A 17,269-nucleotide genomic window follows, 5' to 3' on the forward strand; every position below is an offset into this window, starting at 1 on the left:
AACCGTTACCTGTGCAATTGATAATTTTTCCCGGAACTACTTGGCTACAGCATTTTGTGCAAAATATTTGACCGCACAAGCGACAGTGATGTTTTCTACGGAATGTAGAAAATTTAGCTGAACAATCATAGCATTCGATGGATGTAGAATCGGGCATCCACAGCTTCTGTAGGTCTGTGTGCTTGTAATGTTTATAATTCTGAAAACATGAATATTTTTATATAAATAAATGAATGATTTAAAAAGTCCGGATACGTATGTTTAATACCCCAAAATAATGTTGAAGAAGGGGGAAATTAGTAACAAAATTATTAATAGTTATACTTTTTTCGTAAAAATAAGAAATAGATGCTGTAGATTTGATAAAACATTTTTAGCCAGACATTTAACATATGTCTAGAGCTAAACAAACAATAAGTTTACGATACCACTTGGCATCTTAGTGATTGAGAGCTGGCGATATGATCAGATCTTCGCTGAGATGATGGCAATTTCAGAACAGTGAACTGTGAAAAACCACCAGTTCCCACGATGAGTGACGTTAAGGATGCCATTCAACAGATCAAGTACAACAAGGTTGCCCGGAGAGGTTGGCCGCATACCTGCACCGGCTAATAATTCGTATCTACTAGGTACAGTCAGTGACATTCTCTTAGATAGAAAATAACAAAGTTATGAAAGTCATATTTTATGAAAAATTCACCTTCAGGGCAGTTGCACCACCTCTAAATCTCTATATTTCTGGCCTAAATTTCGAGGTCTCTTGTTCTGTGATTTGAATTTAGAAGAGCACACGAATTGTTGTTTTGATAGCTTTCTCAAAATAAGCCGCACCCCTTAAAAACTGTTAAATTCTTAAAATTTCATCAGAAATGATGCGATAGGCATAAGTCAGTATTATAAATTCAAAGAAAAGAAACAAATAATGTTAAAATACCGCCTACGATGCCCTGATTGGCTTTTTCAAATTTCATCGTTTTGAAATGATAATTTTTGACTGTTAGAATGTTCTTCAAAATTTAGCTTTGTTTGTACATAATGTTTATAAATACTAATAACTTTTAAGTGTAGTGAGAGAAATAAATGCTGCACAATCTTACGTTCAAAAATAAGGTGCTCATATCACCACACCGTTCAATAATCAACTCTAAAAATAATAAATTTTGAAAAATATTTTATTTATTTGTGAACTTTATAAGACAACCTATATCATGCGCATATATTTTGTCCGGAATTGTTAGAAAAAAAACTCTGAAGATTTTTTTTTCAGCATTTTTATAAACTTTTCCTTAAAGTTGCCAAACTTTTCCCTATAAATGTGTCATAAATATCTAATTACTCGGAGAAAGTGGTTTTGTTTTTTAAATCCTGCTTGCAATGTACCGTAACCGTCCATAATTCTGACTCTGCGCACTTTCACAAAAACCCATCCAAATCTAGTAAGATAGTAATATTTTCGAGAGCGGATCATTTGGCATAAAGCCATTTGGCATAACGCCGTTTGGCATAATGGCCATTAGGCATAATTTTATTTTTTGTCAGTAGCGATAGGGGTAGTACTGGCACTTTTAATCTGCCCTAAGCTCCTTCCCAGCATTTGCTTTTATAAGCCTCTATTGCGTTCATCACACAGACACATCACACAGAAGCCTCTATTGCGACATCACACTGCAATGTTGCTCAAATGGTCACTGTGTACCATAGCGCCAATCAGCCCTTATCGTAGTTTTGCAGTCTAGTAGTTCAGACTACTATCAAACTATATTAAGGCCTGAGAGTGGTTAAAGTGAAGAACGAAATAGTTTTATTAAAAGGTCCTCATTCCTCATTTCATTTCATCACTCACTACCGACATTTTTTTTCGACACTATCACATATATCACCGATTATCACTCATCAACTTTCGTAATGTACTTCAGATATACTTTCCATTATTACTACTTTTTACTATTACTAAGTAATCAACATATATTCAATTTACATATTTCCTTATTTTTGTTGCTGTAGAGCCTTTACTATTCAAACTACTATTTAGCACTACGATCAAGAAAGTTACAGTAAAATATCACTTCAAATTGTATTATGGCCATTATCAATTTAGTAGGGTTCACATCATTTTTATACATATATTTTTAACAAAACTATCACAATCACTTCCAATTTCATTTTCAAATTTTCATCACCATAGAGTTTATTATAAAATTACTTTTAGCACCCTCACAATCACTAAATTTAATAACGACGAGTGTAACGCACAGTTCCACCAAGCACCCATCCTTATGTTGCATTATAAAACTATTGATCACACGTTGGCTTCGAAACTTAACCACCATTACTGGTTAGTACAAAGGATGCTACAGCTCATATGTCCTTCAAGAAATGAGTCACTTTTCTTGTCTGTTCAACAATTTTTCGAACCTAGCATGTGTACTCTAATGATCAATCTCAGCGTCTTACTTTCCATAGTCATTAATATAGTTATCTTAGGTTCTAACATATATTACCGTCTCCTACAATATTCACTTTTCGGTGGCGCTTACCTTCTACTTGTAAATTTTGCGAAAATGAAGCTGGAATTAGATTGTTATACCATTGTTTTAAAAGAGGTATCCCTTATTATGGCAATGTAAAAATCATATTAAAATAAGATTGTTGCCACTTATTTCTACTCAGTGAATGTACAAGTCATTTTCCTCAGAGTAATCTTCCCTACGTCGTATATGAAAACGATGCCTCTAGCTAGCTAATAGTAAGAGTGGCTACGGATCATTCTGGTTAGCAAAAGGCAAACTGAACGTCGCGAATAGTATTAATGTCCACTTCCAATAGATTAATTTTTTTAAAATGGGCATCAATGCTATCAACGACGCAGAACGTCCGTTGGATCACATCCGAGATATTAGTGCGTCTATGCCATATGAATTATGACGCGGCTTTAAGCAAAAATGCCAAAATGTGATACCACCACTACAGGTTACGCCTTTGGTGTCCATCTAATGCGATAATGGATTGTGCCCTCCCATCGCGGCAAGGTCGCATAGCCAAGGGGAGGGTAATGGCCATAAGGCATAACTAGAATTATAGCCCTTCCTTCAAAATATGCCTGTTCTTGATGAAATTTGTTTATGCCAAATGACCATAATGCCAAATGACCATAATGCCAAATGACCGTTATGCCAAATGTCCTGTATGCCCAACGGTGTTATTCCAAATGACCTTATGTCAAACAGCTTTATGCTACATGACCCAGACCGCAAATTTTCACACGAAATTTATATTTTATATAGTACAAAAGTAATCAAAAAGTACGCGAAGAATTTAAAAAGCACAAATCTTACGCCATCTTGAATTTTGTCAGAAAACCGTTTTCCACTATTAGCGCACCGCTGAGTGAAAGCTGAGAAAAACCTGTGTAAGATAGCCTACAAAAACTAGGTGAGCATCGGTATTAACCCTATGAAATGACCGATTTTATAAATCGTGTTCTACGATTTTTTGATATTTATATGACGAGTGCAATCAATGCAAACATGGCATATTTTGAAGGAAGGGCTATAATTCTAGTTATGCCTTATGGCCATTACCCTCCCCTTGGTTATGCGACCTTGCCGCGATGGGAGGGCACAATCCATTATCTCATTAGATGGACACCAAAGGCGTAACCTGTAGTGGTGGTATCACATTTTGGCATTTTTGCTTAAAGCCGCGTCATAATTCATATGGCATAGAGGCACTAATATCTCGGATGTGATCCAACGGACGTTCTGCGTCGTTGATAGCATTGATGCCCAACAAAAAAAATTTCAATGATAGGTGTTTTTTGTCGATTGAAGAATAAGAGTATTAATTGAAGTGAAAAAATCTAGCGGCCATCTTGGATTTTGATGCCATCTTGATTTTAAGTAGTAGTAGTTGAATTTGAGGGCTACCGTAATGCTTACTATTCTTGTTCTTGATGTTAGTGGCGTTTTATTTTTATTTTTTCGAGACACTTTTGATATGTTGCTAATGTTGTTCGTCTTTGTTACATTATTGGAGTAATCTAATGAGGCTTCAATATAATTTTAATAATAACTTTACTATCATTAACTGAATTGGTTTAGCGTGCGTTGTTTGAGCATTAAAGGGTTAACTAGTTTCATAACGCAGCATTTAGTTTATGGGTAACATGCATGGCCTGATTTGCTACTCACCACATAGTAACGCACATGCGCTAGTGTATATTCACGAAAAATCGCAAAAAGGTAACGCGAAACATATTTGTTTCTGATTTTGTTTTCAGTTCAAAAAAGGTTTCAGTTCAGTTTGAAAAAAGTTTTTAGTTCAAAATTCCAAAAACCGTGCAAAACAAGTAACACCATTTCTTGACGTTTCATGCAAAAATAAGGTTTTGGTGGAAAAAAATGTATGGAAACTTTTTTTGCACGGCCGTGTAAAAAAAACCGTGCAAAAACAGAATCGGGTGTAATCGAAATTAGAAAAATTTCCGTCGTTCGTCCTAGCCATAGTTCTGGAGGTAGACGCGACTCTGGGGAGCAACATTGCAACCTTTTTAACTCGTGATTTATCAGTTATTTTAAACACACAATCCAATTTGTTTTATCGTTGATATTCCATAATGTGGCAATATTTACCGAAAAAGAGAAATTTTTTGAAAATTGCAAAGCAAAGCCTTGAAAATCATTACGCACGTTACGCAATTGTAGCAACAAGAATAGTAGAAGACAATGTCATTGGTGCTGCGTGTTGGTTAAAAATTGATTCACTGAACGGGCTGTTTTTATAAGATTATGATTACTGAATAAAATTAGCAATGTTTATGATTATTGATTTAAAACATAATTTTGCAGGATAATCATTGGCATTTTTGATTAATCATTGACTCTGGGTAATTTTAATTTTTTAATTTCTAATTTGTTTATTTATTCTTACGATAACATATTAGTTTACACCTTTTATCAAGTCAAGGAAACTTTGAGGAAAATATATATTGAACTCGAAACTAACAAAATGACTAAAGGAAACAAAAAAATAACATACAGTTAACTCTCTCTTACTCGATATTCCGTATCTCGATATCGAGTTAGAGAACCATAGTAAAAGTTGATTTTCATGGCTAACTCGATGGTCCCTTCGATCGCAGTTGCATTGGTTTTGTGTTTTGTAACTCGATGGTCCCTTCAATATCGAGTAAGGGAGAGATGACTGTAATTGCATAAAAGGAACGAAGAAAGTTTGAAGTTAAATTAAATTTTTCATCGCGCTTTTAAAAGACGATAGTGTTGGTTTTTGTTTTGTTTCGATCAAACAAAAACCAACACTATCGTCTTTTAAAAATTCATTATTCTGGCAACACTGCAAGAAAGCAGATTCGAGTACGCGCGATCCGCGAAAATTTAACCTTTCGGTCGTCGCGCGAATTTTTGTAACGCGAGTAGTCGCGCGTTGTACTTTGTACAACACCCTTGGTTTTGCGAATATCTCAGGAGTCTGACCACTTAGATAGATGACGTGTTCGGCAAAATTGATCAGCAGCTAATGGGCTATCATTATTATAGACAAGAAATTCGGGATTTTGCCACTAGGCGGCGCTAGTGAGCATTAAGCTTTTGTTTCCCAGATCTCATGATCCTGACCACTTAAGCAGATGGCGTCTTCGTTCGGTAACTCAAGGACTATCATTGTTTGAGCTAGTTGATTTAAAATGTTGCCACTAAGCGGCGCTAGTGAGCATAACACATTTGTTTCGCAAATATCTCAGGAGCCTGATCACTTAGAAAGATGGTGTCGTCGGCAGAGTTATTCAGTAGCTCAAATTCTTTCTTTGTTTAATCCTTAAAGTTAGAGATTTATTAAAATAATGATAGTCCCTGAGCTTCTGAACAACTTTGCCAAAGGTGCCTATCTAAAAAGTCAAGATCCTGCAGTATCCGCAAAACAAAAATTTCATGCTCACTAGCGCCGCCCGATGGCAAAATATCGTATTTCTTGGCTCAAATAATGATAGCCCTTGAGCCGAAGACACCATCTTTCTAAGTGGTCAGACTCCTGAGATATCTGCAAAAAACTTGCTCGAAAAATGGTAGTCCTTAACTTACTAAACAACTTTGCCAAAGACGACAGCCTTCTAAATGGTCAGGATCCTGAAAAATCTGCAAAACAAAAGTAAAACTTCCATGCCCACTAGTGCCACCTAGCGGTCAAATTCCGAATTAAATGAGGTACCATCAGATAGCGCTTCACCTCCAGAACAACTTTACTAAAGACCCCAAGTTTCTATATTATCTGGATATCGAGATATGACGATTTCAAACTGTGGTTTCCTCGAACCGTACATAGTGCGTTCATTATTATGCGACTTCCATGTACATTTGTTGATTTTACCGTATTACAAAGGGTCATACTGTAAATAAAAACTGTCGAGTATTGTTCTTAAGAAGATTCTTGAGGAATACATTTTGGTTTGGTGCCTATAGATATCTTTGTGGCAAAATGATAGCATATAAATCACAACTGTTGTACAAAGTACAACAGCGCGACAGTTCGAAGGTTAATATTTGTGCGTGAAATCCGTTCCGTAAAATCGCAAAATGGTACCAACCACCGCGCGTTTCGCTGAAGTACCGTTTTACACAGTTTTCCAAGTAGTTTTCACCTGTGCGTCTTCGAAGCGTATAGGCAGCCATACTGTTTGTGATCATCCTAACCTCCAATAAGTATCAGCGAACTCTGCCGTATCGTATCCTAAAAATCGTTCGGAACTACAGTGCCGTGTTGTTTCGTCTCAGTAAAATGTACTAAATCCGTGCTCCGTCGTCAGCCCGTAATATCAGCGAACTCTGCCGTATCGTATCCTAAAAATCGTTCGGAACTACAGTGCCGTGTTGTTTCGTCTCAGTAAAATGTACTAAATCCGTGCTACGTCGTCAGCCCGTAATATTGCGTCGGAAAGTGAAAATGGATATCTGCTCCACTTGTGGCAAAGACGCTCCCCCAGCGTTAACTACTAAAGGGAAAGGCACCAAGAAGCCAAAAAAAAGTAAGCAGATTCATTGGATCTGCTGCGATAATTGCCAAAACTGGTTCCATTCGGTTTGCGTCAAAATCAATGATGTTATTCTACCCGATGTTGGAAAATTCTGGTATTTTTGCGAGAAATGCTCATTCCTCGGAAGACTTATTGCTAAGTCACCGCAACTAGCAGTTTCCGCAGACCTCGATGCAAACCTCCAGTCAGCTGCCAAGAAGATAGACGATGTATCGGCCGAGATAAGCAGGCTGAAAGCCGAACTGGATGAATGCAGAAGAACCAACAAAAAACAGCTTGATCGTCTACGTAACCATCTCTCCGACATCAAACACCGCGATGAAAGAAATTCTGAGCAGAATGATCTAATCAATCAAATCCAGGAAAAAATTGAAGTCATTGAGTCGGGGCCAAATTAGCCAGTCTTTGCTCATCGAATGTGAATAGCTGCAGGATTGCTGTCAACAAGATTCCATTTCAGCAAGGCGAATGTGTTTGGAATCTGATCGAAAAGCTCTTCGTCTTCCTGCACCTGGAAGATGCAATCATCCACATCAACAGCTTCAAAATGGAACGATCGATGTCTTTCTCCAACCATCATAGTTGTTCTTGACAGCAAGGATGTCAAAGAAACAGTGTTGCGAAGTTACTTCAAGAGGTACAAAGAAGTCAAACTTTCCGTACTTCAAAGTAACCTACCGTTGGAGTACCGCTTTACAATCAACGAAGTTCTCTCTGTCAAATCGTTTCGCATCCGAAATCTTGCTATCCGGTTGAAGCAGAAGAAGCTTGTGGACTCGGTGTTTGTCCGGCACGATAATGTTTCTGTTCGTCTGCCCAATCAAAAAGAGTATTTTCCGGTTCGTGATACGAGTCATCTGCTGCAATTGACGCATGAATATCCTGAAGAAACCGCGGACTTCTATGATGCACTGTCAACAAACACATCTTTTGCTTCCCGACTGTAAGTACCTACGAGCTGACGACGATAACCGACGGAAAATATCAACCGAACATGCAGACCCCTAATCAATTCTCCAACCTTCGAATTGGCCACCTAAACGTACGTGGCCTTGAGTGTCATGTTGATGGTATTAAACTGATTTTGGACAAACAGCAGTATCATTTTTTCGGAGTGTCCGATACTAAAATGAGAAAATCTAGCCCTTCTTCTTTCTGGCGTTACGTCCTCACTGGGACAGAGCCTGCTTCTCAGCTTAGTGTTCTTATGAGCACTTCCACAGTTATTAACTGAGAGCTTACTATGCCAATGACCATTTTTGCATGTGTATATCGTGTGGCAGATACGATTATACTCTATGCCCTGGGAAGTCGAGAAAATTTCCAACCCGAAAATATCCTCGACCGGTGGGATTCGAACCCACGACCCTCAGCTTGGTCTTGCTGAATAGCTGCGCATTTACCGCTACGGCTATCTAGCCCTATTGGACCCATTAAAGTTACTTACTGGTTACAACCTAAGATAAAGATAGGACAACTGGGAATAAAATTGAATCCAGTTTGTGATCCAGTCGCTGATTGGTTGAATTTGATGTCTGCGAGTGTGTAGCTGCGTGTGGAAAGTTACCATCGGATGCGTTTGTTTTGGTTTTGCCCGTGTTGCCGGATTAATATATTGGGTCGTTATTTTTTTGCGGTTATGCATAAAAGTTCGTAGCCGACTGATGTAAACCTAACAAAGAAGTGAAACGAAATCAGATCGGAATGAATAAAAAAATTGAAACTGTATGTAGCAAAACTACAAGTAATAGTAACATTTCCAGGAGAAGACGGCACAAGGCGAAGTGACAGAACTTTTGGCTTTGATAGATATGCCTTTTTCTTCTTCTTTTTGGCATTACGTCCTCACTAGGACAGAGCCTACTTCTCAGCTTAGTGTTCACCGAACACTTCCACAGTTATTAATTATGAGCTTTCTATGCCAAAGTTGCCATTTTCGCATTCGTATATCGTGTGGCAGATAAGATGATACTCTATGCTCAGGGAAGTCAAGTAAATTTCGATTACGAAAAGATCCTGAACCGACCGGGAATCGAAACCAGAACCCTTCAGCATGGCTTTGTTTTGTAGCCGTGGACTCTAACCACTTGGCTAAGGAAGGCCCTATAAATATTTCTAAAGTAAATATATGAAAAATTGAATCGATTGAAATTATTTGAAGTGAAAAACAAATTGAAAAAAACAAATTTTAGTGTCCGCGGCTACACAGCAAAGCCATGTTGAAGGTGTCTGGGTTCGATTCCCGGTCGGTCCAAGATCTTTTCGCAATGAAAATTTCCTTTCCCTGGGCATAAAGTATTATCGCAATAAAAGCTCTCAGTTAATAACTGTGGAACTGCTCATTGAACACTAAGCTGAGAAGCAGGCTCTGTCCCAGTGACGACGTAATGCCAAGAAGAAGAATACACTATAATTCACCTAATCAATACAATTAAGAAATAAATAATAATTGGGAATATTTTTTTGTGAAATAGTGTACCGTCTTTCATACAAATGGCAACACTGTTTTTACGTAACACGCAAGGGTGGAAAATTCACAACTGGGCTCATGGATGAAAAGAAGAACAACTAAAAGAAGCCAGGTGTCCGATCTTATCTTAGATTCGCACAGGATGGATTGTAAATAACGACAACTCCGATATTCAAGCCGTTAATTACTGATTGGATAACGAGGTATTCGACTCTCTTTGAAATAGGGTGCTCAGTTGAGAAAAATGACTTCATAATCGATGTGGTTTTAATTCCTTTTTTGACGTATAGTCCAACGCCGCCGCAAGCTTTTGTTCCTCTACCCCGTCCTGAAGGCAAGGTATGATTTATGTAGTTGTAACCTAAGATAAGATCGGACACCTGGCTTCTTTTAGTTGTTCTTCTTTTCATCCATGAGCCCAGTTGTGAATTTTCCACCCTTGCGTGTTACGTAAAAACAGTGTTGCCATTTGTATGAAAGACGGTACACTATTTCACAAAAAATATTCCCAATTATTATTTATTTCTTAATTGTATTGATTAGGTGAATTATAGTGTATTCTTCTTCTTGGCATTACGTCGTCACTGGGACAGAGCCTGCTTCTCAGCTTAGTGTTCAATGAGCAGTTCCACAGTTATTAACTGAGAGCTTTTATTGCGATAATACTTTATGCCCAGGGAAAGGAAATTTTCATTGCGAAAAGATCTTGGACCGACCGGGAATCGAACCCAGACACCTTCAACATGGCTTTGCTGTGTAGCCGCGGACACTAAAATTTGTTTTTTTCAATTTGTTTTTCACTTCAAATAATTTCAATCGATTCAATTTTTCATATATTTACTTTAGAAATATTTATAGGGCCTTCCTTAGCCAAGTGGTTAGAGTCCACGGCTACAAAACAAAGCCATGCTGAAGGGTTCTGGTTTCGATTCCCGGTCGGTTCAGGATCTTTTCGTAATCGAAATTTACTTGACTTCCCTGAGCATAGAGTATCATCTTATCTGCCACACGATATACGAATGCGAAAATGGCAACTTTGGCATAGAAAGCTCATAATTAATAACTGTGGAAGTGTTCGGTGAACACTAAGCTGAGAAGTAGGCTCTGTCCTAGTGAGGACGTAATGCCAAAAAGAAGAAGAAAAAGGCATATCTATCAAAGCCAAAAGTTCTGTCACTTCGCCTTGTGCCGTCTTCTCCTGGAAATGTTACTATTACTTGTAGTTTTGCTACATACAGTTTCAATTTTTTTATTCATTCCGATCTGATTTCGTTTCACTTCTTTGTTAGGTTTACATCAGTCGGCTACGAACTTTTATGCATAACCGCAAAAAAATAACGACCCAATATATTAATCCGGCAACACGGGCAAAACCAAAACAAACGCATCCGATGGTAACTTTCCACACGCAGCTACACACTCGCAGACATCAAATTCAACCAATCAGCGACTGGATCACAAACTGGATTCAATTTTATTCCCAGTTGTCCTATCTTTATCTTAGGTGCGAATGACCTCTTTGCACCGGCATACGAAAAACTGCTGCTAGACCTCATGGAATTCAATCTAGATAATAGAAATAATAAACCATAGAAGAATAATTTCGCTGGTGTTCCCTTTGTTCTCGCTCGGAAACATGTTGGGTACAAAAGTGTCAAACTGCATACATTTGCACGTTGACGTTTATAGCCCCGCCTATCTCCGCCAGCAAAAGATGTTCCGACAGCGACGCCAGCGACATCCTTCTTCTATGGTTTATTACTTCTATTATCTAGATAGACTATTCCTACTCGGCGATCTAAATATCAACACTACTATGGCACAACCTTCGCACAACCTCTCTAGCTTACATCGCCTGAATACTACGTTCAATCTAAGTATTCTTCAGACGCCCCCTACGCGGATTACAGAGACCACATCTTCCACAATTGATCTTATGATCACCTACTCTCCGGAGTGTATTCGGAAATCTGCCACTTCGACAGCTAATTCTTTTTCCGATCATGAAATAGTTTATCTCATCAGCGACGTCCGTGTACCGAAACCATCCCCTCAGCGCGTGAATTATCGAAATCTGCGTAACATCAACCCACTCCGATTGCCAGCTGAATTCCAGACACTCGACTTCCAACAAGTGTTCAACACCAACGACGTAGACACCAAAACGCAAATTGTAACCGAGGATTTACAGAATTTGCTCCAAACACATGCCCCAGAGCGCGTCGCTGTTATCCGGGATAAGCGAACTCCATGGATCAGCAGAGAAATCGAACAGGAAATCGCTACTAGAGACTTGTCGTACAAGCTCTATTCACGCAACCCTAACAGAAGAAGAGATGGAACGACTACTGTCGTTTGCGCGACAGAGCCAACTCACTGATTTTTGCAGCTAAGAAACGTAACGCCGACAGAAATTTTTCAATCGATCTGCTGGCCAAGACACTGTGGAGCAATTTACGCCGAGATGGAATGCACAATAATAGCAAGTAAAATCATGTAGGTGAAGCAATTGATGTCGATCTTCCGAACAAGTTCTTTTCAGATGGACATCTCAATCTAGGGAGTAGACCGGCCCAGTCTCCTGAACAGCACCACCCAGATATGGGAATTTCACTTTCCATCATACCAATTCAGCTGAAGTAGCTCTTCGTATAGCTGAAATCGAATCTAATGCTACTCATTCCTGTAATATCTGCTTAAGGTAAAAAGCAAGTGAACATAGCCGGCGGCTGTTCCGTGAAATTGTAAATAATAATAAATGCGAGTAATAGTAGTTGTGATAACGATGTACGAAAGTACATACGTAAACAAAGAATCGAACAAATGTTATTGTTATGACTGGACTATAAATAGCGAAGCAATAAACCTAGCTGGGTTGTATTTCTATCCAGTGAACTGAACAGTGATCTTGTTAGTTATTGTACATATCAGCTGGCGACGAGTGATAAACAAAGTTGAGAACAATTGAAGTTGGCGGTAGTAATAGACTGGTTTCGGCAGTGTAGTCAGTGGCAAGTTCGGTGGTTGGTGCATTAGGAGCGGATAGTTAATTTGTGGCTCATTTTGGATTGTGTTTGGCTGTTTTTGATCGGTCAGTATAACAACTACGGATTTGGTTTGTGGAGTAGCGTTTCGCACAAGGTGATAATTGTCGGGCGAATGTGAAATGAAAGTGCCGTGTGAGTAGCCATTACATTGTTGTTCATTGTGTTTCTAGCCGGTCAATAAGCGACGCCATAGCATAGGTAACAGCAACATTGTGCTGTATCATAGCGAAGGAAAGTGTTGAACGGATTTTCGGAAGTGTGATAAGTTGGAGACTGGTTTCTGTGGCTGTTGGTTGTTGTAGGCCGTTTCGGAAGTGACACGGAGGAGTTTCGACAGACAGAAGATCGATATAAATCGAATTCTTGGAGTATCGCCATAAGTATAATCAGGTACGTGGACATTGTCTATTGTTTTTCTTGTGATTATCGATTTCGAGTGAGTAATTGTGGTAATTCTGTTACGGCGCAGCTCAAATGGCGTTGATCGGAACAATCGATCCTTATATACCCGGCACTAGTTTCTCAAACTATGTTGAATTGATTGAGTATTTTTTCTCATCCAACAATATCGCGGAAGAACGAAAAAAAGATGTTTTTATGAGCTGTGCAGGATTAGCAGTTTTCGAAGAGCTGAAGCTTTTATATCCAGCTACGGATCTCAAAACTTTGTCGTACACGGATATAACTAGAAAATTAAAAGAAAGGTTAGATAAAATAGATTCAGAGATTATGTTACGTTATAAGTTCCGTTGTAGACGACAAAGCCCCTCAGAAAGTGGAGAAAATTATGTACTGGCAGTGAAACATTTAGCCGAATCCTGCGATTTCGGAACATTTCGCGATTCCGCCATTCGTGATCAGTTAGTTTTCGGAGTGTACAATAGAGAACTACAAAAGCGTTTATTAAATGAAGAGGATTTGAGTTTGAAATCAGCAGAAAGGATCATAAAAGGATTTGAAATGGCAAACAATAATAGCCAATATTTCGCGGAAACAGGATCCACAGGTCATGTGAATTCAGTTAGGCATCGCCTTGGAGGAAGACAGTCAAGAATAGATGGAAGAGTTCGCAGCCGTAGCAGGTCTAGGGATAGAAATTACAGCTCTCGTACAAACTATAGGAGATATGAAGGACGGTCGAGGTCAAATCAACGAAATGTGAGCCGTGGTAGATACGCCAATTTTGTCTGCCATTTTTGTAGGAAACGCGGTCATATTCAAAAGAACTGTTATCGTTTCAAAGATAGCCAAGGGGAATCGGTGAACTCAGTGAAGGAGGACGCAAAACCTACGGAAGTGCATGATTATTTCAAAAGACTTCGAGTAGATTACAGTTCGGAAAGTGAAGATGAAGGTGACTATCTTTGTCTAATGATATCATCAATTAGAAAAATAAGCAAACCTTGTCTACTCGAAGTCAAAATAGAAGGAAAAACATGTTTAATGGAGGTGGACAGTGGTTCGGCTGTGTCTGTTATAAGCAAAACCGAGTTTTTAGACAAATTCAGCAGCGTTAGTTTGAGAAATAGCAATAGGAAATTGATTGTGATCAACGGATCAAATTTGGAAATTTATGGTAAAGCGTCAGTTTCTGTTTTATTAAATGGAATTTCAGCTAAATTGGATTTAGTTGTTTTGAACGGAAGCCATCAATTTACAGTGCTTATTGGTAGAGATTGATTGGACATATTTTGCGCCGGTTGGCGAGATAATTTCGTGCATCTGCCAGATTCGGGCAATTTTGGTACGGTAAATAGCGTAGAAGATAACAGAGAAAATGTTTTAAACTTGATCAAACATCGATATGAAGAGACGTTCAATAGGGATTTCTGCACACCTATTGTTGGTTTTGAAGCGGAATTGGTATTAAAAGAGGATCAACCAATTTTCAGAAAACCATACGATGTGCCTTACCGGCTCAGAGACAAAGTACTTGACCATTTAAATTTGCTGGAGAGAGACAACATTATTACTCCTATAAAAACCAGTTTATGGGCGTCTCCTGTGGTAGTTATTATAAAAAAAGATGGCGATATCAGACTTGTAATAGACTGTAAGGCATCTATTAACAAGGTTTTAATCTCCAATACATATCCCTTACCTACAGCTCAGGACTTGTTTTCGTCATTGTCAGGTTGCAAGCTTTTTTGCTCATTGGATTTAGCAACAGCTTACACACAATTACAATTGTCATCCAAATCAAGGAAAATGGTAGTTATTAATACAATTAAAGGACTCTTTACGTATAACAGGCTCCCACAAGGTGCATCATCAAGCGCTGCCATTTTCCAACAAGTGATGGAATCCATTCTGCAAGGAATTGAATATGTTTATGTGTATCTAGACGATGTCCTTATTGCAGGAAAGGATTTTGAGGATTGTTATAGAAGACTAGTATTGGTGCTAGATAGATTAGCAAACGCAAATGTTAAAGTGAACTTCAAGAAATGTAAATTCTTCGTGACAAATCTGCCATATTTGGGGCATATCATAACAGACAATGGACTGCAACCCAATCCTGAAAAAGTTTCAACAATTATAGAAGCACAGAAGCCTAAAAATGCAATTGAGCTGAAAGCCTTTTTGGGACTTGTAAATTATTATGGAAAATTTTTACCAAATTTATCGGCAACACTTAGTCCTTTGTACAATTTGCTTAGAAAAGAGGTTAAGTTTCTGTGGGATTTTAAATGTGATGAGGCTTTTAAGGCTTGTAAAGAAAAATTACTTAATGCCAATGTTCTAACATTTTACGACCCTAAAACACCTATTGTGGTTAGCACCGATGCTTCGTCGTACGGTCTTGGAGGAGTTATTTCGCATATCATCGATGGCGTGGAAAAGCCTATATGGTTTACTTCGTTTTCGCTTAATCAAGCTCAAAAGAACTATCCTATTCTTCATTTGGAAGCATTGGCGGTTGTCTCAACTGTTAAAAAATTTCACAAATTTTTATTTGGTCAATGCTTCAAAATTTTCACAGACCATAAACCTCTTTTGGGAATACTTGGCAAAGAAGGACGAAACTCTATTTCAGTGACAAGGATTCAGCGTTATGTGATTGAATTAGCAATTTACGACTATATCATAGAGTACCGACCGGGGAACAAAATGGCAAACGCTGATTTCTGTTCTCGTTTTCCGTTGGACATAGATGTTCCTAAAAGTTTAGAAAAACAGTATGTAAAAAACTTGAATTTATCACAGGAGTTGCCTTTAGAATTTACAGCGGTTGCAAGAGAATCAAAAAAAGACTTATACTTACAACAGGTTATTTCTTTTATGAAAAATGGTTGGCCTGAAAGATTGGATCAATGTTTCAAAAATATTTATTCACAGCACCAAGATATAGAAGAAATAGAAGGCTGTCTGCTTTTTCAAGATAGAGTAATTGTTCCAGCTTCCTTGCAAAGAAAGGTATTACAGATTCTCCATGCCAATCACGCGGGGATTGTCAAAATGAAACAGCAGGCTAGAAGAAGTGTATACTGGTTCGGAGTTAATAGAGATATTGAGTCATTCGTGAAAAATTGTGAGGTGTGCATAAAAACAGCTGTTGTTCCTACACACAATGGTACTTCGGAATGGATTTCAACTACAAGGCCTTTCAGCAGAATCCATGCTGACTTTTTCTATTTCGAAAGACGCACATTTCTTTTAATTGTCGATAGCTTTTCTAAATGGCTAGAAATCATTTGGATGAAGTATGGCACAGATGCTGAGAAAGTAGTTAAGGAATTTATAGGATTATTTGCAAGATTCGGATTACCAGATGTAGTAGTAACAGATAATGGCCCTCCATTCAATTCAAACTATTTCGTTAATTTTTTGGATAGACAAGGAATTCAAGTTTTCAAAAGCCCGCCTTACCACCCACAAAGTAACGGACAAGCGGAACGATTAGTAAGAGTTTCAAAAGAGGTTTTGAAGAAATTTCTTCTTGATCCTGCGATGAAGAGTATGGATCTTCAGGATAAAGTCAATTATTTCCTTTTCAACTATAGGAACACTTGCTTGCCTGAAGGGGGGAAATATCCCTCAGAGAAGGTTTTGAGTTTTAAGCCAAAAACAGTTTTGGATTTAGTGAATCCTAAAAACAATTTTAAACAACATCTAGTAGAACCACCAGAGCATAAAATACAATTATCCATGGCCGATGGCCAAGATCCTTATGCTAGTTTGAAGTTGGGAGATAAGGTTTATTATAAAAATCATAACACTAAAGACGCTGAAAAATGGTTAGACGCAATCTTTATTAAAAGAATTTCTCCGAACATATTGCAGATTTCCGTCGGATCAACTCTCGTCTCGGCCCACAAGGGGCAGGTGAAAGTTCGGGATCAGATAAGACGAAGGCGTAGGGTTACGCTCCAGTTGCCGGGATTGAGTAACGAGAATGGTCAGTCAAGCAACATTAGAGCAGCAAAAAGGAAGTTTGGAGATCTGGACGATGAAAGTGAAGAAGAATTCAGAGGGTTCACTCCAAGTCCCGAACAGCCGTTACCTACATCACGTGAATTGCATCCAAGAATATTACAATCTCAACATGTATCGACTACAGATTCAACTCGAATTCTAAGAAGATCTACAAGATTGAAGAAGAAGAAAATTAATGAAGATTTTGTTTATTCCAAATGAATTGTAATAATTAATACAGAAATTACTAAATTAAAAGCATAAATGGCAAAAGGATTTTTAACTAAA

The 17,269-nt window shown here is 38.3% G+C and overlaps 1 protein-coding gene across 1 annotated transcript in view; it reads right to left on the minus strand.

The window, feature by feature from the left end:
* Nucleotides 1–17,269, minus strand: part of LOC5574640 (putative 1-phosphatidylinositol 3-phosphate 5-kinase) — a 68,486-nt gene that overhangs the window by 48,435 nt on the left and 2,782 nt on the right. The window contains exon 3 of the mRNA XM_021844205.1: nucleotides 10–199. Within this exon, the coding sequence (XP_021699897.1) occupies nucleotides 10–199 (190 nt within the window). The remainder of the gene's footprint in view (nucleotides 1–9; nucleotides 200–17,269) is intronic.

This window comes from Aedes aegypti, chromosome 2, assembly GCF_002204515.2.
Source record: "Aedes aegypti strain LVP_AGWG chromosome 2, AaegL5.0 Primary Assembly, whole genome shotgun sequence".
Classification (NCBI taxonomy): Eukaryota; Metazoa; Arthropoda; class Insecta; order Diptera; family Culicidae; genus Aedes; species Aedes aegypti.